Genomic DNA, 27,952 nt, shown 5'->3' on the forward strand with positions numbered 1-27,952 from the left:
TGCACAGCTATCAAACTCCTTAGGATGAAAAGCCAGGGACACAAAAGTTGATTTTGTTTGTTTTATTTTACAAAAAAACCAACATAATGATGCTGATACAGGGTTCTGACAGCTAAACACAGGAAAACACACCAAGGCTGTGGTTACTAGGTCAACAGCACAAAAGACATCACTTAGTGCTTGATGTCACAACTTATGGCATCATCTTCAAGCATTACCCTTTGACCTGAATGGCAGCAGAGCTTGATGACATCAACAGCAGGATGAAAATAAGGACACTTTGATACTTAAATCAAATCATGCGTTTAGTACCATATACTTCAGCTCGGATAAGAGATAAAGCTAGAGATGTATGCAGAAAGCATGCTGGTATTAATCTGTTGAATGTTGTGATCCGAAACGCGAATCACGATTTGATTAGTTTGTTCTTGTTAACTGAAAAAAGCTCTCTAAATGTCTCCCCTGTAACAGTTTCTGAAGCAAACTGATGGTTTCCCTGTGCTGTCATGGTTTACTACAAAGCACAAAAGGTCAGTTTACAACAAACACAAAAACACAAGTTTTAGCTTATAAAATGACAATTCAGGCAAAAAAGACAAACAATTTTGGTTTAAACCCAAAAGGCCTTTGAATCTTGAGTCCCTTCTCAAACTCAACCAAAAACATGAAATATATTAATCTCATCCCTAAACTAATGGGTTAGTAAATCATATTAGCTATCTCTCAGGATAAATGCATTAACATATTCTAGTTTTACCTTATTGTTAAATAACACAAGTAATGCCTATTTACTAAAACACAATTCTAATGGCTTAAAATGAAAAGTGAGGATGACAAGGAAGCACAATTGTCATTCATTCAGGGGTCATGGGCAAGGTGTCAAGTCCAGCTCTAGGGCTACTTTAGAAAGGTTTCCGTATGCACTAAGAATAAAATGTACATGTTTTATATTTAAGAGATATAAATGCAAAACATAATGACAATAGAATATAAGGATAAAATGTATCCTACTCTATTAAAGACGGGAAACTGGAGCAGAAATCGGTGATCAAAAGAATAAAAATTTGAGAACAATTTATGTTTTAGTCGCATATTCATCTTAAGCCAAACTTAAAGAGTATAATCTGCAGTGATGCCTTCCTAATGTACATATGAACAGATCACTTTTTTCCCTTTAAAGGGATAGTTCACCCAAAAATGGACGCATTCTCTAATCATTTACTAAGCCTCAAGTTTTCCCAAACCTGTATAAATTTCTTTCTTCTGCTCAACACACAAGAAGATATTTTGAAGAATATGGGTTAACAAATAGTCGTCTGATCCCACTGACTTGCTAGTTTTTTTTGGGGTTCGTCAACTATTTGGTCACCGACATTCTTCAAAATATCTTCTTTTGTGTTCAGCAGAAGAAAGACACTCGAGGGTCAGTAAATGATGACAGGATTTTCATTTTTGGGTGAACTATGCCTTTTAAAACGCAATCCCTGAATATTATTTCAAATAATACATCATTTAGGTTACATGTAGCCGAGTAAGTTTATATGTAACAAACTCAAATATGTCCCGAGCAATCCAGATGTGCTCTTATGTGACAAACTTTCCCAATAACCAATTCATTCAGTGCAGACGAGACGCTTATGTCCATAACCACTATAATGATGAAGGACGGAATGATTATTCCACCCACACCTGTAATGATGCAAAAATACAGACAATAAAAAGACAATACATACAGGTAGATGTTGTATGAAATATCTAAGAGGCCTCAGCTATCTATAACGCAGGACAGACTGGCCAGAATCTCTCAGGAACTGCTGAATGAATCAAGACAAACTCCTAAAATGAGGCTGTGGAGATGCAACCGTTCATTTCACTTCCATATCCCATTCTTGTTTGTGTTCATCACCTCAATTTCTTTTATATGATTCACTAGGATGAATCAAAGTGACAAAGAATTCTAAATAAACCTACAGAAACCTTCATATTTCCAGTACTTTACAGCATTCCTTTACACTTCCTTCCTTCCATCCAACATTCAACATCCTTCTACACGTACATATTTCTTCCTGCTCTATCCGCCACCTCACAACTCCACAGCCTCTCGAGTTAATGGACAGAAAAGAAGTGCGATGAAATGTTAATGAGAGCAATTAAGAATAAAGGGGCAAAGATGAACAATAAAAGGAAAAAAAACGTAGTATTAGAAGTCTGTATTTCCTCTTGAGAGCTATAAGGCCTTTAAAATCTTCATTTTACACTTTCCCTTCATTTTTGTGCTTTAAAAACAACCGTTAAATGTCTTTTAGCTTCTTTTGGTCTGTTTACGGGTGGCAGGAAGGGGAACAGATGGGCGATGGCATCCTGTTGAGACCACTCCCACATCCTTATGAATTATGCAGATGGGGAGGGGCCTGAGAAAGGGAGGCGTGTCTACGTGTGCGGCGCGGTTCGTTTAGGTTTCCCCATGGTGGAGTGGGAAGGGCCAAGGAAGTAGGGTGAGGGGGCGGGACAGGAAAGGGTGGACTGGAGACGGATGCGCTACGGCGGCCAACCATAACGGGTAGACTTTGATTTCGCCTAAGCCCGTCCAATAAGCTGCCGCCTCCTGTTGCTAAGAAGGTGGCAGATTCCTGTGGATGGGCACCATCGGCATCCAACCCTTGGAGCACTTTCTTATCCAAGCCTAGCTTGCGAAGATGCTCCACGAGCTTGACGCCATGGCAGTCCGGTTTGGTTGACTGGCCTTGAGGGGATTGTCCAGGGCTGAGGAGATCCGGCCGGGGAGCACGACCGAGTTTCAGCCCGTAAACGTCTTGCAGGAAGAGCTCAGCGGGACGGGATGCCAGGAAATTGTCAGAAGAGGCGGATCGGGAGTCGAAGGGCACTGGGGAGGGGCATGGGGAGTGGGAGGGGGAGTTTGGAGGAGTGTTGGGAAGATGATGTAGAGAAAGAGGCTTTTTCGGTGCAGCCACAGCAACGGGACCCTGAGCAGAGATGCCTTTCTCCAGCAGGAGCTTGGCGAGTCCACCAGGGGGCGCTGCAGGGCGGCGGACCGGGAAAGAATCACCCAGACTCAACCTGCATGGTGTGACTGGAGTACTGGGACCAGTCCGGAGAGAACTCGGGGTGTTGACACTGACAGAAGGACTACAGGCAGAGCTGATGAACAGAAAGAAAAAACAAAGTTAGCAATCTAAATCAGTCTTACAACACTGCCTGCTCACTAAACTTGGGCTGTGTCTGAAATCGCCCCTTATACCCATTCCGAACCCATAGTGGACATTATCGAGTGCACTCTTTTAATCCCATAATGCACCGCAATAACGAGTGTATAACTGATGTACGCTCAATGGCTAGAGAATACCCATAATGCACGATTGTGGCAAATGAGTTCCTGCGTCTGATCAGAGGATGAGGCCCGCAGCTGAATCATCCATCCATCCATTTTCCAAACCGCTGGTCCAAAATGGCTTAAGTGTAGTATCGTACAGGTATAAATTCCTTTTTAATCGATTATTAAATTGTTTGATTAAGATTTAAACATGCCAGTTTCCATGACAGAGTTAAATCAGATAAATCTTTTTATTGCTACCGCAGCTGCCAGTTTGCTAAGTTTCAAAGGATTATTATACAGCAAGCACAAACTATGCAAAAGAGGCAGCCCTTCTGGAGCACTCAGTGTCTGAATTCACTCGCTCGTTTTCATTCACTCCGTCAAGTGGACTATATTAGTGGAGTAATGTGAGGATAGTGAAGGAGGGTATAGGGGCGATTTAGAACACAGACTCCTGACTTCACTAAACTGCACATTTTTACTAATGGCAGCAAAAAAATAGCAGTTGTTCTGCCACCTTTGAACTACTTTATTTATCAGGGCTGGTAGTTGTTTTACCTGGGTGTAACCTGTGTGCTGTCACTAGGATGCAGGATCCGGCAAGTAGTGAAGGTGTACGTGGAAAAAGTGGAGCTTTGATATTTCCCAGGGTTTATAGCTAAACAAACAAAAAGTGATTAACAAACATGCATTATTATACAGTAACTGAAAAAACGGTGGTTGCACTGACAGCCGTTTACCTGTAGAGGGCGCTTTAGAGCTGACATTCAGGTCAAACTGGGGAACTGCTGATCCTGAGATTCCAGAACTAACTGCAGGAGCCGCTGCCATGTTAACTGCAGTTGCTAAGGAGACAACCGCTGCTATGGGCACAGGGGAATTCCTGAGGGAAGCAGGAAGGGGCGGGACATTAGCTGGGCTTTGGACACGCCTTCTTTCTGGCTTCTCTTCCGGAGTGGACGATGAACGCACGTGAAATGTGATTCCTTCCTCCTCCTCATCCTCCTCTTTTGTTTTTGTGGCCTGTGGCTCCTCCTCTTTTCTCGTATGTTCCCATGATAGTTTCGCCTGGTCTTCATCTTCTTCAAGGTCATTCAGGTGATAAACGCTGTCCTGAGGGAGGGGGCGGAAGCCTTTGGTAACTACACCTGGATGGGGGTCTAGAATAGTGGCCAGGTGGGGTTTAGCCAGCTGCTGCCAATGATGAAGAGTCAGAGAACCTGTAGATCAAGACAACAGAAACAAACATTCAAGAAACACAAGAACACTCTACTTATGTGCAATTCGTTAAGAGTTGGCATTATGAACAGACAATAATCAATACTGACGAGGACTTTATTCATCTATGTTAAATGTTTATTTCTCCAGCGGTATGTTATTCCCCGAGAACAACAGGCTAACCAGTGTGACTGAAGTCAGTGCTATATGCTTGCTAGGAACCTTTTTTCTTCATGGACGTTTTGCATTTGAGCTAATAAAATATTAAAACTCAAATCAATATTTTGTGTACAATTATTTAATTATGTCATCCGGGTCTCGTGGACTCGCTTTCTGATTTCATAAAAACGCAGCTGCTGGAAAGATTGCAGAAGCTTTGCATTTAAAGAACTAATACCGGTAAAATATTTTAATTTAAGTCAATATTTTGTATCTAATTTAAAGCTACACTGTGTAACTTTTTTGATTATTCTTAGCTAAAACACTTAGTTCTTTCAAAAATATCTGTGCTCATTACTGTATATTTACTTCTTTCAAGTAATAAAGTACTCGTAAGTTTATAATATGCCATTGATAAAAGTTACTTTCTTAGGATTAGCTTGCATTCATCTGGAAACCTGATAGCTGATGTTAGCAATGAAATGGTGAAAAAAAACTAAAAAAACATAAAACTATTATTTATTTTACATAGATGTCATAACCTACATGTTAACTGACAAATTAAATAACTGCAAATTATAATAGTTTTCTAAAGTAACCTCATCACTTGAAGGAGCACTCATGGACGAGGTCGAACCATAGACAGTAAAACAAAGGGTCAAACTGGAAGCCATGGTTTTCTAAAATCTTGGAGTAAATCGGCCATCGTAGGAGTTAAAACGAAATCGGAATTGAGAGGAACAGAAACTAATATTCACTGGATGGTCATATACCTTTACATCGCTAGATGGAGGAAAATATCACACAGTGAAGCTTTAAGAACTGCTGGATTTACATTATCTCTCACTTAAAGCTGCAGTCCATAACTTTTTGCGCTCTAGCGTTTAATAAACAGTATTGCACGTGTCTTGCGGAAGAACATTGCAGCCGGAGCCACTTCTCTCTGTTTATGTCTATGGCGAGTCACGCAGGGACTGTGCTCCTCCGCAGCGGTTCCTACCAGTCTGGCCTGATATAGTCGCAATGTAAACACTTATTATAAGTGTACCATTATGATTGACAAAAACACGGTTTGGAAAATGGATTCATGTTGTACATTTTCATTGTATAATATTTGTAAATCTTGAACACAAAAAAAGTTATGGACAGCATTGTTATGGACAGTTATGGACAGCAAAAAGCCTTGTAAAATGGCCATGACCAGAGAAAATCGAATGAAACCTAAAAGGAGAAATGTATCCAAATGCTAACAATAAAATGCAAAAACAATAACTATGCAACTTTTCCATGCGCTAGAGGGCGGCTATTCAAAGCAAAGGTGTAGTTTGATGACCCCAAGTTTAAGCTCAGAATCTTGGGACTAGTGGTCTTCACCTCACAGCTGGTGGAAAAGAATTGGGATAGGACTCGGGCAGAAATCATGTTCATGGATGCGATTATTAACATTACTGTAGTATGAAGAGCAGGACCCGAGAGTTGAGGAGCCGAGCACGGCCGCTGGAGCAATTGTTGAGCAACACACGGCTCGCGAGCAGCGGGACTTTTATTATGATTTGTGTATGTATATTAGATACATTTAAGTGTGTTTAAAATGATGTTATGATGTTATGACGTTACTCTGTGCGTTCGCTCAGCGGCTGCTGTGACACTTGTTCACACTGCTAAGAGAAAAGCGTTTCTGCAAAACTGAGAGAAACGCAGATATGACGCAATTGACAGGCGTCTCCCTCCAACGTCCCAGTTCCTTGGTTAAAATATCAAAAAAATAAATAACGATTTTACGATTTACAAATAGCTGGAAACATTTGGAAAAGAAAATTGTTTGTGTACTGTGCTTAATTAACTGAGACTTCTTCTTACAGCTCTTACAGGTTGTTGGCCTTGTTTGTTTGTCTTTTTTGTAAGTCGCTTTGGATAAACGCGTTTGCTAAATGATTAAATGTAAATGTAAATTTGGAATAAGTACTCAACTGAACAAAACATATAACACTGGCCTATGGTTTTTGGATATTTAACTGAAAATGTTTTGCAAAGTACACCTTTAACTGATTGTTTAATCCCTTATTCACAATCAACTAAAAAGTGCATGTTGATTTCAGAAAAACTTGGATGTTTTTTGGGCTCACTATTCTATCCTCACCTTCCATTGGTTTAACAATCTGCAGTTTTTCAGGGAGAAATGTCTTGAAACAGCTGGAGGAAAAGGAGAATTCTGATAGGTTGGTGAAAGAAGAGATGGTGCTTCCCATTGGTGAACTGCAGCCGCTCCCGCCCTCGTTTGAATCCGCAGCCACCAACTCCTGCAGCTTCCGGTCTCTCTCTGCCTGGAAGAACTGTCGCTCACACATGAAGTTCTGCCTCCGCAGGGAGAGACGATTTAGGGCTGATGTAAGGTCGCCTCCCCCGGGAGAGCCGGGTTGGCCTAGACGGGAGTTCTCTCTGCAGCGCACACAGATGTGTGTCAGAAACACACAAACGCATTGTGGGTATAAATAAATTCTCCAGTCACACTTACTTGGTGATGTCTACAGCTTCAGCTCCTTCCTCTGTGTTGGGTGTGTGTGATAGATAGGGCACTGGCGTCATGACCACACCGCTGCGGGCGGAGCCAGGGATCGGAGGCACTGCGGCAGCCGCTCTCATCACGGCCCGATTCACAGACCGTACCGTCTGGAACACGCGCTTATGGGTTGACCTTCAAAGACAGAGCAGATGGGGTCAAAGGTCAGTACTGCCGAATGACCAAATGGCTGTGGAAACAGATGATGTGTGTAAGGGAGAATAGTGAGTGTCACCTCTGGTCCTGAAAGGTGATTTCTTCTTCTACACTCAACTCTTTTCTCATAGTACCTTCAATCTCAGCTGCCAAAGAATCCTGACCGAAAAAAAGCAAGGATAATATTGCTTATATTGCTAGGATTATATAAGAAAGGATACATATTGATCCAAAGAGACAGAGACAAAATATACAAAATAAAATGAATAAATAAAATAAAAATGTAATAAAATACATTGAAAAGCACACTAAATTAAATAAAAATAAAAAGCAAAACAAAAAAACTAAAAGAAATATAATTAAATACAATTAAGAACTAATTGAAATAATTCAAAAATAAAAAAAGCAAAAAAAGGAGAAATTAAAACAATATATAAATAAATAAATAAAATGAAAAAGACAAAACAAAAACTAAATTAAACAAAATAATAAAAACAAAGTAAATAAAAAAAATGTGTGTGTGTATATATATATATATATCAAATATATTGCAATGGGTATTATAATGCATATCATGTGCAGGTTACTGAATAAGTGTCTTATAAGAACAGATGTGAGAGATGGAGGTGTGGAGCAAGACATCTGTTTCTCACCATGGGATAGAGCCCATAAGACAGGTGTCTGCGCAGGCCTGCAGATGGCGTGTTCTTACTGCGCAGCTCCTTAATCTCCTCCTGAGACTCATGTAACATTCCCATACACTCTGCATTTCTGTCTGACAGCTCCTTCAGCTAACACACACACACACACACACACACGCACACACACACACACACGTTTATTCTCCGAAAGGCAGCTGGTGCCTCATACCAGCAGAGTAGGCCTGTCATGCAAATGACTATATTGTATGATACATAGACATGACTGATCGTTTTTGAGGACCTCGACATCGCCCATTGTGCTTACATGCTTATTGTTGATTTACATAAGAATGTAACCAAAGTTTTAGCCAGTCTTGACATTGTAATTCCAATGTATGAATATTCAAAATTTTAAAATGCTCTTAGATGTACTTGCATTATTATGCTCTTATACATCTGATATATGATCACAGCATTGTTTATTAACTAACACGGTCATGTAACGCAGTATAACACTCCAGCCTCTACGGTCATATTTCATAAGTTCATCTGAAGTGCAATGATAAGACTGACACACCGCATGCATGAATGAGTTTATTGCTAAGTAACAGTGACTAAGCTGCTTTGCTGTAAAACTTTAAAAACTGATTTTTTAAATGTTAAGTCCTTAATTTAAGCGGATTAATCAAAACAAGGCCCTTAACCTTGCATTTAAGTAAAACCGACTTTTTAAGCGGAGTGATCAGTCTTAATCCAGATTTGCCGATGCAGAGCTGTTAGAGTTTATGGTTCGTTACATCAGTGTGTGTGTGTGTGTGTAGCTTTACCTCAGCCGTGAGTTGCCGTTGTGCTTCCTTTGAGGCTTGAAGGTGAATTCTTAGCTCTTCTTTCTCTAGTGCCAACTGAGAAAACAAAGACATACACAATTATAAATCAACATACTGTACACTATCGTTCAAAAGTTTAGGGTCAATAAGATTTTTTGGTTACACTTTATTTGAAGGTGTCCGTGTTACAGTGCATTATTATTATGCATAATAACATGCAAGTAATCCTCAACCAAACCCTAATGTAGTTCATTATTATTACTCTGTATTTAATTGTATAATTATATAGTACCTACATGTAACATGTAACAAGGACACTGTAAAATAAAGTGGTACCAATTTGTGTATTTTTGAAAGAAGTCTGAAGCTCACCAAGGCTACATTTATTTGATCAAAAATACAGTACAAAAAAAAAGTCATTTAAAGCAACTGTTTTCTGTTTGATTATATTGTCAAATATAATTTATTCCTGTGATGCAATGCTGAATGTCAATGTCACATGATCCTTCATAAATCATTCTAATATGCTGATTTGCTGCTCTTATTATTAGTATCAATGTTGAAAACAGTTGTGCTGCTTCATATTTCTGTGGAAACCGTGATACATTTTTATCATACTCAAAATTTATTTTTAATAAAAACAAAGTTTAAAAGAACCGTATTTATTTTAAATGTGAATCTTTTTTCAAATATAAATGTCTGTCACTTTGATCAATTTATGCATTCTTGCTGACCCCAAACTTTAGAGCAGAAGTGTAACTGTAGATGTGGCATGTGCCCTGACCTCTTTGACTCTGTGCTGGAGCTCTACGATCTGTGTGAGGAGTTGGGCGATCTCCTCCTGATGTCTCATTAAGTCCTCGTTCTTCTGGGAGAGCTCGTCTGTCAGAGACACCATCTGACTGTTTGACTCGCCTGTTAAACAAACACACTGAATAAACAACTCAAAAAACTAACATCACATTCAAAAGGATGTTTCCATGCACTATTTTTTTGTCAATCCAAATGAATCCAATCTGATTTTAGATTCTAAAAGTTCTGTTTATATAAACGCCAAATGCTGCAATATGATTCACATAATCGTTTATATGTGCATTACATACACTATATTACCAAAGGTTTTGGGACACCTGCCTTATCATGTACATGAACTTTAATGACATTGCTCTAAATGACATTTAGGAGTGTGTTTATGGGAATTTTTGACCATTCTTCTAGAAGCGCATTTGTGAGGTCAGGCGCTGATGCTGGACGAGAAGGCTCTCAGTCTCCTTTCTAATTCATCCCCTAAGGTGCTCTATCAGGTTGAGGTTAGGACTCTGTGCAGTTCCTGACTCGCTCATCAAACTCGCCCATCCATGTCTTTATGGACCTTGCTTTGTGCACTGGTGCGCAGTAATGTTTGAATAGGAAGGGGCCATTCCTAAACTGTTCCACAAAGTTGGGAGCATGAAATTATTCAAAATGTCTTGGTGTGCCGAAGCATTAAGAGTTTCTTTCACTGGAACTAAGGTGCCAAGCCCAACCCCTGAAAAACAACCCCACACCATAATCCCCCCCCCCCCCTCCACCAAACTTTACACTTGGCACAATGCAGTCAAGAAACGTGATTTTTAACTCCAGAGAACACGTCTCCATTGCTCTAGAGTCCAGTGGCAGTGTGCTTTACATAGTTGACCGTAGAATATTTAGTAGTGAGGAAATTTCACGAATAGACTTATTGCACAGGTGGCAACCTATCACGGAACCATGCTTGAAATCACTGAGCTCTTGAGAGCGACTAAATATTTAGCCTTATCCACAGAGAGTGTTAAAGTGTTCTTTAAAATGCAGACTGCAAAACTGCACATTGGCCAAAATCAACAGCAGTCAAATTAATTTTTCTGGGAATCGTAGAACTCAACACAAGAAGTTTCATCCAAATGGCAGACAAATTTTAAGTCCGATAATGAGGTTTAATTTGGTTTATGATGCTGCTTTAGAAGGCAGATGCTCATGTAGACAGTTTACAGACTGGTTTAACTTAATTTGGAGCTTAAAAGTACTCACGTAGCTCTTTAACGCAGTCGTTCACCAGCTGCTGCTCTTTCTCCTCATAAGTGATGGTCTCTTTCTTCAGGTGACAGGCCTGTAAAACATCAAAGGTCACTCTTTCGTAAAGCCATTCTGCTACTGAAATATCAGGCAGAGCCCGTGACACACCTCTGATCTCAGCGAGAGGTTCTCCTCCTCCAGGTCCTGTAGTTTGGACTGTAGGACCTCCAGCTGGCTGAGGGCGAGAGCGGCCCCTGTGGGTGCGGGGTGACGTAGCGGCGTGGAGCAGCTTGAGTCAGTCTCACTCTCCTCGCTGGCGCTCGCAACCATCCGGAGGAGTTCATCCTTCTTTGCCAACTCATGCTGAAGCTGATGGACCTGAAAGAGAGAGTTTGTGCTTTTAAAGCTGCTGTAGGGCACTTTTTTTACTTTTTATTTTTCTGGGTTCCATTTGAATGATTTAGTTACATTGTAATGATTAAAAATCCTACTTGTTCATGTCAAAGCGTGTTGTACCTGGTCTACAGCCTGTGCTAGCTGCTCCTCCAGAGATTCGTTTCGCTCCTGCAACACATGGTTCCTCTGCAGGAGAGACTGACCAATCCGTGCAGCCAATTCCAGATCACGATCCCTCTGCGGGATGACATCATAACGCAAACAAACAGCCAATCAAGAGTCATTACGATAAAAAAACTAACTGGAAAAAGCACTTTATTACCGTTTGCTGACCGATCAATTTACTCACTTCACCCAGGAGGTGTGTGACCACGTCAATGTCATTGTAGGTCTTGGTCATCTGCTCCACCCGCTCAGCGCTGAGGACTACAGTGAGAGAGAGACAGGCAAAGAGTCAGACAAACAAAATAAGAATTAATAAAATAAAAGAAATCCTATATATTTAGTTTTTTTTGGGTTCTGTTGGGTTTTTTCTCTCTGCAAGACAAACCAAAATAGGAAGGTGTCGAAACACCCACACGCCATATGGTAAGCTCTACACATGCACTACACGCACACACTGCAGTGACATCATGCACAAACCCAAAAACACGTATTCATGTTCACTATTAAACTGCATGCACTACGCACTATTATGTACGAGAAATTACTATTTTTATTCAGCAAGGATGCATTGAGTTGATCAAAAGTGACAGTAAAGATATTTATATTGTTCTAAAATATTTATATTTCAAATAAATGCTGTTCTTTTGAACTTTCTATTCAAAGATTTATTTTCCTCCTTATTTTCATTAAAAAAAAATGTATCATGGTTTCCACAAAAATATGAAGCAGCACTAACTGTTTCAACATTAATAATAACAACAAGAAATGTTTCTTGAGCAGAAAAATCAGCATATCAGAATGATTTCTGAAGGATCATGTAACACTGAAGACGTAATGATGCTGAAAATTCTGATTTGATCACATGAATAAATTATAGTTTAAAATATATGAAAATGGAAAGCAGTTATTTTGAATTCTAACAATATTTCACAATAATACCTATTTTACTGTTTTTTCGATCACAAATGCAGCCTTGGTGAGCAGATCAATTCTTGATCAATTCTCAAACCTTTGAACAGTAGTGTACATGGATCAAAATCTAAATATCTGTACTGCACTCTACTGCCTATAAACACTACAACTTTAAAGGGGTCATATTTTCTAGTCGTTCTATTTTTTCCTTAAAAACTAACTAATAATTCTTGTCAAGGTTGCACCAAATGTTATTTATCAGGGTTTCATTTTAATTTCCCATTTGTGCGAGAACTTAACCAGCTGCAACAAAACAGATCGATAAGCAATGAATTTTGGTTGTCCCAAAAAGAAGCAACAACAGACATTTTGTCGACCATCTGGTATTGATTTTCTCAAAATTGCTCATTTCACATTCAGCGTTGATAGATGAATTACTTGCTGCGGCATGATTAGACTACTGTACCTTTAAAGGTTTAGTTTACCCAAAAATGAAATTGATGTCATTAATGACTCACCCTAATGTCGTTTCACACCCGTAAGAGCTCCGTTCATCTTCAGAACACAATTCAAGATATTTATATTTAGTCCGAGAGCATATGTAAGTGTATGTACACTATGTCCAGAAAGGGAATAAAAACATAGTCAAACGGTTATGAATCAGCATATTGATTCATGATTCGGATCGCCAATGTCACGTGATTTAAGCAGTTTGACACGCGCCGAATTATGAATCAATAAGCTGATTCACAAGATTTTATTTTTATTAAATTGATTGAAATCAAACATGGAAGAGAAGACATTAAGACAATGCTGAATAAAGTCATAGTTTTCGATGCTTCTAATATTCAACTTAAACTGTGTTCTGAAGATGAACGGGTTACGGGTGTGGAACGACATTAGGGTGAGTCATTTATGACATCAATTTCATTTTTGGGTGAACTAACCCTTTAAGGCTTCATGTAAATGAGATATGTTAAATATCTATTATTGGCTAACCTCTTCACATATTAAACGAGTAATATATACCAATTTATGAATACCAAATAGGTGTTTTTATGTCAATGTGCTCATAGTTCAGCTTAGTTTCAATAAATGTTCCAGGTGGAAGGGAGAGGGAGTTTTGATGTGACCCCTTTAATGCAAGTTTCAGAGGACACTGCGGTACAGTTAACACACCAGACTACACATGCTGGTTGTCCGAGGTTTAAATACTAGCTCAAAAATAAAAGCAAAAACTAAGAAGGACAGGCATTCTGTAAGAATAGATGACAGATGAGTGGAATATAGACAGATAAAGCATCAGACAGACCGTGTGTTACCTTTAGAGAGGCTGTTAGAGCCATTATGAGGATAAGAGGAACCAACAGCTAGAAATGCTGCAAAAGGAATGAGAGAAAGAGAACGAGAGGGAGAGAAAGGGTGAAGACAGGAGAGAGAGAGAGAGAGAGAGAGAGAGAGAGAGAGAGAGAGAGAGAGAGAGAGAGAGAGAGAGAGAGAGAGAGAGAGAGAATAATGAAGCACCTGACAACAGTCACTGTCCTGTGAGCATTCTCGTTAGGTTTATACACACACACACACACACACACACACACACACACACACACACACACACACACACTATTAGTGAGGACATTGGAAAAGAGTTCCATTGATGTTATATATTTTCTATGTTTTTTCCGAACCCCTACTTCTAAACCAGCTCATCACAGATACATGTACAAAATACAGATTTATAAGCCTTTTTAACTGAGGATTGAGCACCAGTAACACACACACACATCCTTACCTGGGGTGAGATGGTGAACTGGGAGCTCGTCACTCAACTGAAGCATCCTAGCAATCACGGCACTGACATCCACACATACCTCTATCCTGAACTAAACACACACACACACACACAACAACTGAACCTCCATATAACCACAGAAAGCACAAGCCTCATAAACCCTCATGACTCAGCAGTCCAGCCAGAGATGATCGGATCCGCTCAATCTAGTTGAGACGTCCATATATAAGTGACACATTAGTAATCGCAGACACAAGGAGACCTTTGATCTCCGGTAAAACATCAGATGATCAGTTCACTTTCACTATTACAGCGGACTGTGCAAAACTGTTTGCCACATATCTGAGATAAATTGAGAGCTTCGGGATTTGTGCATCAGCCAATCGATAGAGAACAACACGATAACACTGCAACGCGGATATTTGACCTGGAATATCTTGAGTGAGCCCTCATCCTTTTACACGTGTTGTTATTGATAACAACAAAATTATTAAAACTATTTAAAATAACTTTCGGTATCTGAAATAAAATAAAAGATCAGAAGAAAAACCCAGTTATGTGTGCTAAAATTTTTGAAAAAATTTAAATAAAAGTAAAGCTAAACAAAAATATAAATATAAAACCTAAATACAATGACAAAACCACATACACTTATTAAAACACTCTAGAATTAAAATTAATAAATTTTCAAAAGATTCAAAATGAATAAATATCACAATAGTATATAAATAATACTAAAGAATGCTTATAACTTATATAGAAAGCTTATATAGGTTTGACTTCAATTAGATAAGTTTTAAAGGAACTGTATGTAAGAAATGTATTTCAATTAATCATAAAATGGCCCTGATATGTCACTAGACATTAAGAAATCATGTTCATTTCAAATACTTATAACACTGACAACAGTAGTCCGGCCAGGATATTGTCATTTAAAAGTTGTTGTTGTAGCCCTCAACTGATGTTGATGTTTTGGCCTGAAGCTCCGCCCTCCACCTATCGACCAATCACGAAGTCAGCAGTGTTTCAGCATCCGGGTTGCCAGATCTGCTCTAGTTACCACAGCTACAGCTACAAACGTTCCTGCTGGATCCTGCAGCCTATCTGACAACCTCGAGTCAAGGGGAGGGGGAGAGGGGATACACCTGCAGTACCAGTTTTGGCCACAATCGTACATACACTTCCTTTAATTATATATGCACATACTAAATTAACTGATCTCCTATAAATTGCTAGTTAATTCATTCAAAATAGTCTATGAAGTGAGTGAGTAATCAAGTTTTTTTTTAAAATATGCAACTCCAATAAAGCAATAATGTTTATATAGTCTTACATGTATTAAACCATGGTAATGAGGAGCTATCTATAGTTGTGCAATCTTCTTACTACACAAACACTATGATGGTTATGAAATAAATGTTACAATTTCATGAAGACCCTAGTAAATGGTGTACTGGGATCTTCAGTTATGTCTCTCCCTCTATAAATATGACATTGTGCTGCTGTTCATGCACTCTCATGTTCAGCCCTCCACTTATAAACCTGGAATAGCCTCCATCTGCCCCCTCTCATGTTATTCTTAGTATCACATCACCATCCAACTGGAAGAAACCAGGGCAAAAAGTCTCAGCAGGTCTCTGGCTGTGTGCCCCTTTTTTCAGAGCTACCCTACATACCCCCACACACTTGCTCATTAGAGCTCTAGCACGTACACTTATTTTTCAATAGTGTCTTACTGCAGAGCCACACACGTCATGGCTGTTTCAGGACAGCTGTCTCAGACTGGACGTTAGAGTGGAGATTATAGTTTTAGGGTAGGATGGGGTTAGCCATTTGTTAGGGTGGAGTTTATAGTTGTTGTGAGGTTAGATGATCGCCAGCTCTGCCCTAAGGTCCAGTCTGAGGCAGCTGGCCTGGTGCGGCTGCAGCATAATGGAAATTAGACATATTTCTGATGTTTCTGTAGTTAAAGATACAGTCACATTAGATATTTTAAAAACTTAATGAGTTTCCTACATTAGGCAGAATTTTAAGTTGTCACAGGAGTGCTCTCATCATCAAACAGATGTTTATTTGGCATTACACACATCGTTCATCGAAAGAACAAGCACTGTATAATGTTCAGTAAAAAAAAAAAACAAACAAGCAAGAGAAATGTTGATGAAATAGGCCTTTTTAATGCAAATTAAAAATATCAATAACATTTTTTTTTGCATAAAAACAGTAAAAACAGACTATTTCAGCCATGCAGGGCTGTAAATGACAACTGTTATAAATTATATTTATTAAATATTGGTTTTGGCTTTGTGATTATTTATATCTTTGCAATATGTAAACTATATATTTAAATCTTATATTATAGATTATACTAAATACTATTAGGTCAACTGTATATACACACACACACACACACACACACACACACACACACACACACACACACACACACACACACACACACACACACACACACACACACACACACACACACACACACACACACATATAATCACGTAAAGTGTTGCTATTAAGCAAATCTCTATCAACGGCTTGAGTTTTAATATCCTCACATAAATGTAAACTACTTTATTGCTCTAATCTGCCAAATGCAACTAAATTATTAACATCGTGATTTTATTTAAAGCTGATTTGAAAGAATTGACTTAAAACATATTTGATTAATCAGATGAATTAATACATACAAAATAAATAAACAAACATACATTTTAACCCATTTTTATACAAAATTGTTATTCCACATCCTGCCCAGTATTGTCCTCCAAACAATGCATAATTTAAACACAATTCATTTTACTCTGCAAGCTATGTGCAAAAAAACTTCACAAACAGGGCTTAGATTAAGCCAGGATTAAACCTTGGTTCAATTAGGTCATTTAAGAAGCTTTTATAAATGTGTCCTAGACAAAAAAAAAAACTAAAATTACTGGTGTGCATCTTGAGATAAAACAATTGCACTGACATATTTTAAGATTGCTTTCAGTTAAAACAGCTGGGACTATCTTAAGCCCCGTCTGTGAAATCAGGTAAATGTTGCAAACATTAAACTCCATTTAAATCAGTGATAATCCTGCAGGAAACACACCAAGCACATCACATGTCATGTCTCTCATCTTAAAGATGACCTCAGCACAACACAAGCTCTCACAGATGACATCAGCACAAGTGGCTGATCTCAGAGACGCAGAGATATGAGAGCTCTCACTTCCTGTACACACTGCACAATTGAGCCAGCACACGCCCTCAGCAAAACTGGCACAATGAAGTCTAAGGAAGCATTTAATAATGCCTGCATGCAGCCACACAAACAGATGGACACAACACATACAGCATTCATACGCGTGCAGAAACACACACGCGAGTTCACCCCACATGCCCTGTCCTTTATAGATGACCTTGAACTGTCAGAAGTCCTGCAGTGTCAGTAAGCAGCACAAATACTTATAAATAAAACACCACACTCACACACACACACTTCTTCATCATGAGTGCATGTACGAATCTTGGTATTGTCTCACCTTCTGCGGCACATTGATCATAGAGCTCCTCGTTTTGTATGTTTAGCACAGGCATGACTGCTCCTCTCTCCTCTCTCTATTCATCCATCCATCCATCTGCCCCTCTCCCTCCCGCCCCACAACGCCCGGCTGGCTCTGCTGTCAGCTGCACTTAAGAGACCAGACCACTGAATTCCTGTGCCCTTGCCAGGGATGGGCACACACACACACACACACCCACACACACTCCCTCCCTCAAGCATATGAGCACCCGTGTAGGGCAGTCATAGCAATGCTATTAACTCAATGTTTCAGTGGCTCATCTGTTTTCAAAATAATGTAGAATAGTCACACAGATTTATAGCAGATCAAACTGAGGTTCAAAAACACATTATCCTAAAATTCCCTCTATCTGATATGTATTGTTGAAAGGTTTGATTGACTTTAATGAATCGGTTTGTTCTGGCAACTCATGTAAATGCACCTTTTTAAAAGGTTTAAATCTAAGCAGGAGACAAGAGACAACATTAATTATTTACTCTTTTTAAGATGGGCAATACATCCTATGTACAATACAAACTGTACAGTACACAAATAAAAACCCTAACCCTTACCCACCCTAAAAAAATAAAAGCATTATTAAAAGAAATGATGTTAGTAATTAGGCTTGGGCGGTAATACGGTAAAATGGTATACCGCGGGATCTAAAAATAGCAACGGTATCAGTTTCAATACCGTCAAACCGTCAAAAAAAAACAGATCAACTTACGTATTGCTGATCAACAATTAATTATTAAATATTTAATAAGTTGAACTAATTAAACTATTTACATATTAAATACTATTTATTTATTAAATGCCTAAATATGTGTATGCGTTGTTGTGACAGCGTGGATGAGAAAGAGAGAGAGAGAGAGAGAGAGGGGAAAAGACGGCGAGTCGGGCACTGAGTTATTCGGTCTCGAAAAAGAACACAACTTCTGCAGTTTGGAAGTATTTTGGGTTTTGACGGTAAATACAGACGAGGCAATTTGCAAATTGTGCAACAAAAAGATGACCGCGAGAGATGGAAATACCTTACCTATAAGGGCGCATATCCGAAACCACCATCCACTCACTGCTGTGTGGATGAAAAACCGAGCGCACCCTCGGACTATGCTGTAATATTGCCGAAGCCTTTTGTCACACAGCTGGCAATGTAAGCAATAAGCATGAACTCCACAAAAATCAAGTGGACATGGGACTCACAAAAAAAAAAAGTCAATTGTCTGACAATTGTCTCATAACGGTAAGCATAAAACATGCAGAGAGTTTCTCAGGGGCTCAAATGTAAAAAATAAAATATATATATATATATATATATATATATATATATATATATATATATATATATATATATATATATATATATATATATATATATATATATATATATATAAGCCAAGCCAACAGTTTGTTGACGCTGTCTGAGCCTTACATCATAATGTTTTAATTATTCACGGTAATACCGTATACCGAGGTAAAATAGGGAGGAGGTTTGACGGTATCAAAATTTGGATACCGCCCAAGCCTATTAGTAATATGAGTAAATATAAAAAGTAAAAAGAACATTTTCCCTTCCCATTTAAGGGTTAAACACTTAATTTAAAGGTTATCATTTTTTATATTTATCTTTAAAATGTCCATGACTTTTCTGATTTACATTTTTCACAATTACTTGAGATTTCTAGGTTTTCCATGACCAAGGGAAACCTGCCAACTTGATTATCATTATCATTATTATTGATGTAGATATTATATAACTTGCAGTACAGCTAACTACATTTCAAAAGAGCAGCCTGACTGTAGTTCACCTCCTTTAAGATATGACTAGCAGGTATTTCGCAAAGCTATAGTTTTAACAGTCTGGTGCTTCTTGCATGGCGGTCAAAAACGTCAATTTTTTATTTCATTAATGAAATTAATGTCCTATATTTTAGTTTGATAATGTTTTTTATTTAATATTTTGTATTTTTAGGGGATTTTATGGTAATAAATTATATTTATGCACTAGTTATAATCCATTTATTATCTTTTTGAGCATAGACCAAAATTACATTTCCAACTTAAACATAAATCTTGAATGCTTTGGATCACAGACTTAATTTTAGAATATTTTTAAAGAAGACACTTGGCAGATTATTGCTGAAGCAAACTTAAAAGTTATAGATTCTATATAGATTATAGATTTGTTTTTGTTTACTTAGCTTTCAGTAAGATTTTGTTTGGGTGCAGTACCCAACATTAATTTCCAATGCGCTCATATTTGACCACGAGACATACAAGTGTGACTATTTTTTTCAGGACCATCAAACCTTTTCGAAATCATGTCCATTAATTTTGTTATTTTCACATAACAAGTGACAAAACCTTCGTACCATTCAAATGAAGTTAAAACAATTCTTTAACACTTTACAATAAGGTTTCATTAGTTAACATGAACTAATAACAGCATTTATTAAATCTCTATTAATGTTAATTTAACAATACATCATTCAAATCAAAAGTTGTATTTGTTAACAGCTGTCCAGCTGTTATTTTGAACAGCTGCATTTTTATTAACTAACGTTAACAAAGATGAACAAATACAGTAACAAATGTACTGCTCATGGTCACTTCATGTTAGTCAAATTAAACCTTATTGTAAAGTTTTACCAAAAATTCTAAACCAAAATGTTTTGGTCAAAAGTGCCAGAAGAGCACTGGCGTTTAGCTTCCCCAACAGTGGCAATCCCGACAGAAATCAACCAAACAGTCATGCACACGTGTTTGGCAACAAACACACACTCAGAGTGGCTTACTCATGTAGCGGAAAGTTTCCTCGGCCAGCATGGGTGAAATGGCGCTGGGTTCCTCTGGAGAGCAGGAGGGGGAGATGACCCAATCCTGACCCTCGTAAAGATACAGCGAGTCCCCGCTGACACCCCCGTCACACACCTTACGGCCCTCATCTACAGGACAAACAGAAATAACTGAGCTTCAATGAATTTCACAGGTCAAAAGAGACAAGTTTGCACATAATGAATCTAAGCACGCCATTTGCTTTTCATTTCATTCAGGGTACACTTGGTCATATGAGAAATCATAATTTCCTTGATCAGTTGAGATAAAATATAATAACTTACAGAACTCAAAACTCCATCCATAGATTGTTTATAACTTCTGCAACTTTGTGGTGTAATAAATTATGTACAAAACAACACATTTTCTGAATTAGTCAGTCAATGGATTTACTAAACGACTAATCAATTAGCCTGCGATGAGGAAGCATGGTATAATTAGTCTGCATCATGTTTTACTGAGCCATGACAAATGAATCATTCTGACCTATCCCTAGATGCCTCAGAGATGAAATTGAATGCCTGAATTATGTCAGAAACTACTTAATTGTGTCATTTAAAATGTATTCATTCAAAGATGTTGAAGTTACATGAACAAATGATGTTTGTTTAGTTTAACTGATTCATGTGGGACCGATGTACACAATTAAATCATGTAAATCCAGCACTGTTTTTTTTCCAGTGTGGGTTCGACGGTTGTGTCTTGTATAATGTTGTGTAGACAGGTTAAAGTAGTCATGAAATCAAATTGACTTCTTATTTTTTATGGAATATTGCAGTATTTATTATAAATGATTTATCTGTACACATAGTTTTTTCCTTTTAATTCATGTGCCGTTAAATTTATCAACTTCTCTTCTCTGATGACGTATTTACTGGCTCGAGGGCGGGACAAACAATAGCAATCCACAACTAATCCGCCCTATATTTTTCCTCATGTAAAAAGCTGTTTCACTCGGATACACATCACGATAGGGAAGAAAAGCCACTGTTTCTGTTTAATGCTGACTTTAAGCGTCTGAACGCCAAATGTGTGCGGGGCATTTGGTACGTACTGTAGGTGTTTTAATGGTACTAGATCAAGGCAAGAGCCCTTTAAGGTTCCATTGTTTAAATTTAATAAGTTATTTAACATTGCAAATGTCAGATTCACCCTGGAGTTGCTCTGACTGTAACATATTTCCGGTTGGGTGACTATGTGGTTCAGTGGAGCAGTTTACTGTAGTAAGTCACTGCAGGAGAAAGCCTGATGTGGTTTTCTCTTTCTGCGTCTCACACACACACACACACACACACACACACACACACACACACACACACACACACACACACACACACACACACACACCTGTTCCCGCAGCTGTGTCCTTCTCAACGCTCATGGGCTTCACCTCGAACATTCTGATAGGTCAGCTGGGTGAATGAGGGCAGGGCTTCTCACTCATGCCCAAACTGCACGAGCAGAAGACGTGAAGGCTGCTGATGTCACATCCTGTTTTGCATCAAGACACCATGGAGATGCGCAGACTCCAGCCTACACCTGAAAGACAGAAAATAATACCATGGTATTTAATAATCAATCATATGCACATACATGTGTTTTCAGAGGCCTGCAGAGAAACGTCTATATAGAATCACTCCTTGCTGACATTTTAGATATGGCTGAGCGTTTCTCCTCCAGCTGTTTGGCAGATTATCTCTCCGAGAGAAAGAAGAGAGAGAGAGAGAGAGAGAGAGAGAGAGAGAGAGAGAGAGAGAGAGAGAGAGAGAGAGAGAGAGAGAGAGAGAGAGAGAGAGAGAGAGAGAGAGAGAGAGAGAGAGAGAGAGAGAGAGAGAGAGAGAGAGAGAGAGAGAGAGAGAGAGAGAGAGAGAGAGAGAGAGAGTTAACATTTTAACCATTATGCAATTTGGAGATACAGTATGTGAAAGGCTTCAGTTGACCCTTACAAACATTCTTTAATATAGAATCCAACAAAACAGTTACTAGTGCTAACAATAGCATGATTCTGATTTTTTAATTAATATTTATATGGCAGTATACATGATATCCAGAACCAATTGAATTAGTTTTATTACAACAAAGTTAGCCAGTAACCAAATTATAATATTTTCAATAAAATAAACACTATGCATTATAAATAACAGCAACAAAAATGCTTTAATAAAATCTGATTACATTTTTTGTAATTAACTGTACATTGCTATTATTAATGTATTTACTATTATTATTGTTAGTTATTAATATAAATTGAATGCATAATGAATACTTTTACAACTACTACTAATTATTATTATCGTGTAACATAAAATAGTTATGAGTACAGACTGGATGAATTAGTATTTTCTGATCCAAATACTTTTCTGGGTGACTGTCTCTAAAGCTTGACTGTTGTTTTCAGGACAGGCCACGTAGCAGCCGTCTCAGAGGGGGGAGTGAGGGGCACTTCCTGTTGTTCAGAAAATGAAAGGCTCCAGCGTGATTTAAAGGAGCACACATGAACTTCCTGTCTTGAGGTCTGGAGAGAGAAAATCCCATAGAAGTGTACATGACGATGTTTACAGCACGGTATTCATTTGGGAAACAAGGGTTGGTTCTATAATGGGTGAAAGTTGAGAGCCAAGACTCTATAATCACAAGGCAACCAAACAAATAAAGATAACAGAAGCATATTACATTCACTTTTAATCATTTAGCAGAGCCTTACAACTTGCGTAATAGTAATTTGACCAAAATCTTAGTTATTACGAGATGAGGAATTTAATTTCACGATAAATTATATTTTATATCACAATATAGTTTGCTTTAAATAAGGTTACGTTATAATTTTTGATTCCATTGAAATCTCAATTCTTGTCACCATTTTCATATCACAAAAAAAACTAAAAACCTCAAGCTTACTGAAGACAAGCATTTATAAAGTAATAAAATGCATAACCACTGCATAGTCTTCATTATGTAAATGAAATATGTATTTTTTAAAAAGCTAAACGCCAATGCTTTTTAAAGTTACAAAAGTGATTCATCAAGAGCAGTGAGAGATTTTCTCTTTTGTGTTGGTTGATTAGCATTAAAGGTGCACTATGCAACTTTCCGTCCACTGGAGGGCGCCTATTCTAAACAAAGGCATAGTTTGATGACGGCAAGTGTGAGTGCAGCATCTTTGGACATGTGGTCTTCACCTCACAGCCGGTGGAAAATAGGACTCGGGCAGAAATCACGTTAATGGATGCGGTTATTAACTGCAATGGATGCGGTTATTACTGTAGTGTAAAGCAGAGCAGGACCGAGTGTTGAGGAGCTGAGCACGGCCGCTGGAGCGATTGTTATATAAACACACGCCTCGCGAACACCGGGACTTTTATTATGACTTCCGCTTTTTCCGGTCATGATTAAAAGGGAAAACAGCTCAGTTTATCATATTAGATACATTTAAGTGTGTTTAAAATGATGTTATGACGTTACTCTGTGTGTTCGCTCAGTGCTGCTGTGACACTTGTTCACACTGCTAAGAGAAAAGCGTTTCTGCAGAATAAAACCGAGGGTAACACAGATATGACGCGATTGACAGGCGACTTCCTCAAACACTATATATGCTGAAACGTCCCAGTCCTTAGTTAAAATAGCAATTTTCTCACAATTTACAAATATTTGGAAACATTTGGGATATTGTAGGTACTCAACTGAACAAAATATGTAACACCGGCCTAGTGGTTTTTGGATATTTTACTGCAAAAATACTACATAGTGCACCTTTAAAAGATTAATTCACTTTAAAATGAATTTTTTTACTCACCCTCAAGCCATCCTAGGTGTATATGTTTTTCTTCTTTCTGATAAACACAATCAGAGTTATATTAATAAATATCCTGACGATTTAAAGCTTTATAATGACAGCGAAAGGGGCATATTTAACACGTTATCCGCCAGTCTTCCATATTCAAATTATGTACAAGATTCACGCAAAGATGGCGTCGGCACTTAAAGCTGCTGTCCGTAACTTTTTTTGTGTTCAAGATTTACAAAAATTATATAATGAGAATGTACAACATGAATCCATTTTCCAAATCGTGTTTTTGTCTTACCCTGAATCATTATGGTACACTTATAATAAGTGTTTACATTGGGACATTTCAGGCCAGACTGGTAGGTACCGCTGCGGAGGAGCACAGTCCCTGCGTGACTCGCCATAGACATAAACAGAGAGAAGTAGCTCCGGCTGCAATGTTCTTCCATAAGATGCATGCAGTTCTGTTTATTAACCACTAGAGTGCAAAAAATTACGGTCTGCAGCTTTAACACAAGTGTTTTGAACTGCGTGAGGAGTTACAGTTTCTGCGCAAGTTGAATACAGAAGGCGGACTGGCGAAGCTAGCCAAGATATTTTACTTAAAGTTTTAAATATGGATATTTTTCTTACCAAACCCCATCACTTTGCTTCAGAAGGCCTTTATTAACCCCCTGAGCCCTGTGGAGCACGTTCATGATGGATGGATGGATGATCTGAGTGAAAATCACATGCCTCCAGGGGTTAATAAAGGCCTTCTAAAGTGAAGTGGCTCATTTGTGTAAGAAAAATACCCATATTTAAAACTGTATAGACTAAAATAACTATAAAATAACATCTATGTGATGGAAAGATGCACTTTAATGGACTTAAACGAGTCAACAATTAACTGCCATTATAAAGCTTGGATTAGCCAGGACTTTTTTTTTTAAATATAACTGATATTATTAATCTAAAAAGAAGAATGTCATATACACTTAGAATGACTTGAGGGTGAGTAAATCATGGGCTAATTTACATTTGTGGGTGAACTGTCCCTTTAAGACATAAATTACTGTGTTTACTTGCAAAGACATGGTCACTTTTACACATGTGTATTTAACCGTTCAGTTAGTGGGGAACAAACACTCCGTTCGAGAACTGTAGTGAGTGCTTGTTGCCCACTAATTGGGCTTAAATTAAACAGTTAAATAAACATTCAGCGGCTTCATGTGCACAGCACTGAGAAACCATCTCTGACAGCACACACATTTAGGGAAATGAAATGGCTTTCGCTGCTTACTACGCTTCAAACTATGTTTTTAAACTGCAATACTAAAAAAAAACGATAAGCCTTCATGACTGTGTAAAATCGGGTTCATCGAGATTTCATTCAGTATGAATCTGTATTAATGGTTTTTAAAAGAAGACTTACCATGTAATGGTTCAAAATAATGTTTAATGTCAAATATTATTACAATTCAAAATAACTACTTTCTATTGTAACACATTTTAAAATGTAATTTATTCCTGTGATTAAAGCTGAATTTTCAGCATCATTACTCAAGTCTTCAGTGTCACATGATCCTTCAGAAATCATTCTAATATGATGATTTGCTGATCAAGAAACATTTATGATTATTGTCAATGGTGATTACATTTTTCAGGATCCTTTAATAAAGTTCAAAATAAAAGCATTTATTTAACAATGTTTTGTAAAAATGTGCATGTGTTTGTTAAACTCGAGAGGCAGTGCAATGTGTGTTTTTGTGTACAGATCAAAACACACCTGTCCAACGGAAAGTGAAAGCGAAACTAGAAATGTAAATTGTGTAACGCATTATGTATATTAATGGGAGCGATTGAACATAAATTCCTTGTAATGATAATTACTAGGCTAGTACATTTCAAGTTAAACTCTAGCTTCAATTCTGTACAGACCATTTCCTCTGCTTTCTTTTACAACTGATCCAACAAGATCCTAAGCACTTAATCCTCAGTATTGTACCATCCCTCTCATTTCCCATAAAACTCCAGTATTTACTGAACCTGAAACCCTTGCTTTATTCTCTCGTCAGAAGATAAGCAGCTATGAAAGGCCTGTATGTAAAATAATTCCTGACAACGATATTTACGTTCTTCCTTTTTTTGTCTCTTCAGGAAGCAAGTTATTGTTTTTTTGGGAAGTGCAAAGCTTTTAATATCAAGCCTCATGCCCACAATCTCAGACCAGGCCATTACAGGAAACCGATTTCAAAAAGTCTTTCAGTCACAGTGTTAACAACCTCAACAAACACAACTTACAGACGCATCCCAAAAGTAATGTTCCTCAGCACTGAGTCTGATCCAGACGTTAATGCAGAACTCATGACAGCTGCTGCTGAAATTATACCAGCATGACTTCCAACATGCTCCATCTAAATGACACCTGAAATAAGAGATTACACGTCGTCCCCTATATTCTCGGCCAAGGACAACTGTCAATAAAGCCTCCATTAGCAACATCAATCTTCCCTCTGATCCACAGTTACCCTTTTCTGCAATCATCTAACGGTTACAAACTAAAACAAGGAAAAAACACATGAGAAGATCCAGAGGGCTCACCTAAAATATATTTATCTTAATTTGTTTAAAAAGAAAATTTCTGCATCTCAAAATATGAATGTAAAAAATGTGTGTGTGTGTGTGTGTGTGTATATATGTATGTATTTATATATATATATATATATATATATATATATATATATATATAAAAAACATACACACTTATACAACACTTTTTTTTGTATTTTAAAAAGTTTTGAATTTCTATGTATAAATATGCATACTCTTAAATGCATGAATAAAATATAATCGTATATGCCCTCTTTTATGAAGTTCTGCTGATTGAAAGTCAACAGGTCAGGTCGTGTTCATAAAACTAAAATTCATAAACTCATCAGATGATGACGATTGATTATTATTAATGGTCTCTGTGCATGATGAATGTGATTAGAATGAATGTGATGAAAATAAATAAAATCACGTATGAAAACTGAACAAAAATATGAGCAAACACAGCACCGAGATGGTCGATAATATAAAATGTTTTTCTCTATCACTGCGCATCACATACAGTAGACTCTATAACTGATGCAGTGATAGGGAAAAAAGATTTGATCTGATGCAACAGATTTCATAATCCCTGCAGATGTCACATAGATTATCCAGATCTTTAAAACGGGCAGAATTTTTACAGAAAACACATAACGTTACACATCTATTGAACACTATTTAAAAATATACACAAAATACATGCGTTTTAACTAGTCGACTGATCTGCATCCCAATGGCCATAGGAACAGCGAAACGAGCCTCCCTCAGCAGCAGCACATCCGTGACCCGTTAAACTCATCCACTCATTCTACACACAGCCATATGTCTGTACATGAGCTATGAAACAGCAGAACACATCTCTCTCTTACCTTTAATTCACTTAAAATCCGTTAATCCGAGCGTTATTGATGCATGTGGCTCCTGTCACTTCGAGCGTTTGAGACAATAGCGAACAGAGCGAGGAGGGAGGGGCATTTTTGGGGAAGAGTTTAGGGCAAAAATCTGGCG

General features: G+C 38.0%; 1 protein-coding gene across 4 annotated transcripts; it reads right to left on the reverse strand.

Annotated features, from left to right (window-relative positions):
• Window positions 1-47: 47 nt before the first annotated feature.
• Window positions 48-27,952, reverse strand: trak2 (trafficking protein, kinesin binding 2). Of its 4 annotated transcripts, XM_067458913.1 has the most exons (17): window positions 27,814-27,952; window positions 21,934-22,125; window positions 20,547-20,696; window positions 13,725-13,781; window positions 11,675-11,751; window positions 11,446-11,562; window positions 11,098-11,307; window positions 10,945-11,023; window positions 9,680-9,810; window positions 8,896-8,970; window positions 8,081-8,218; window positions 7,507-7,586; window positions 7,227-7,406; window positions 6,852-7,150; window positions 4,075-4,554; window positions 3,893-3,992; window positions 48-3,159 (listed from the first exon to the last, which is right to left on the reverse strand). In XM_067458913.1, exons 2-17 carry the CDS (start codon window positions 21,983-21,985, stop codon window positions 2,385-2,387), a joined length of 3,000 nt encoding a protein of 999 aa, XP_067315014.1. In that variant the 5' UTR covers window positions 21,986-22,125; window positions 27,814-27,952; the 3' UTR covers window positions 48-2,384. The 4 variants fall into 4 exon arrangements, with proteins under 4 accessions (XP_067315014.1, XP_067315015.1, XP_067315017.1 ...); XM_067458914.1 differs by lacking the exon at window positions 13,725-13,781; XM_067458916.1 differs by lacking the exons at window positions 20,547-20,696; window positions 21,934-22,125; window positions 27,814-27,952 and adding an exon at window positions 17,728-17,825.

Source organism: Pseudorasbora parva, chromosome 12 (genome assembly GCF_024679245.1).
Source record: "Pseudorasbora parva isolate DD20220531a chromosome 12, ASM2467924v1, whole genome shotgun sequence".
Taxonomy (NCBI): Eukaryota; Metazoa; Chordata; class Actinopteri; order Cypriniformes; family Gobionidae; genus Pseudorasbora; species Pseudorasbora parva.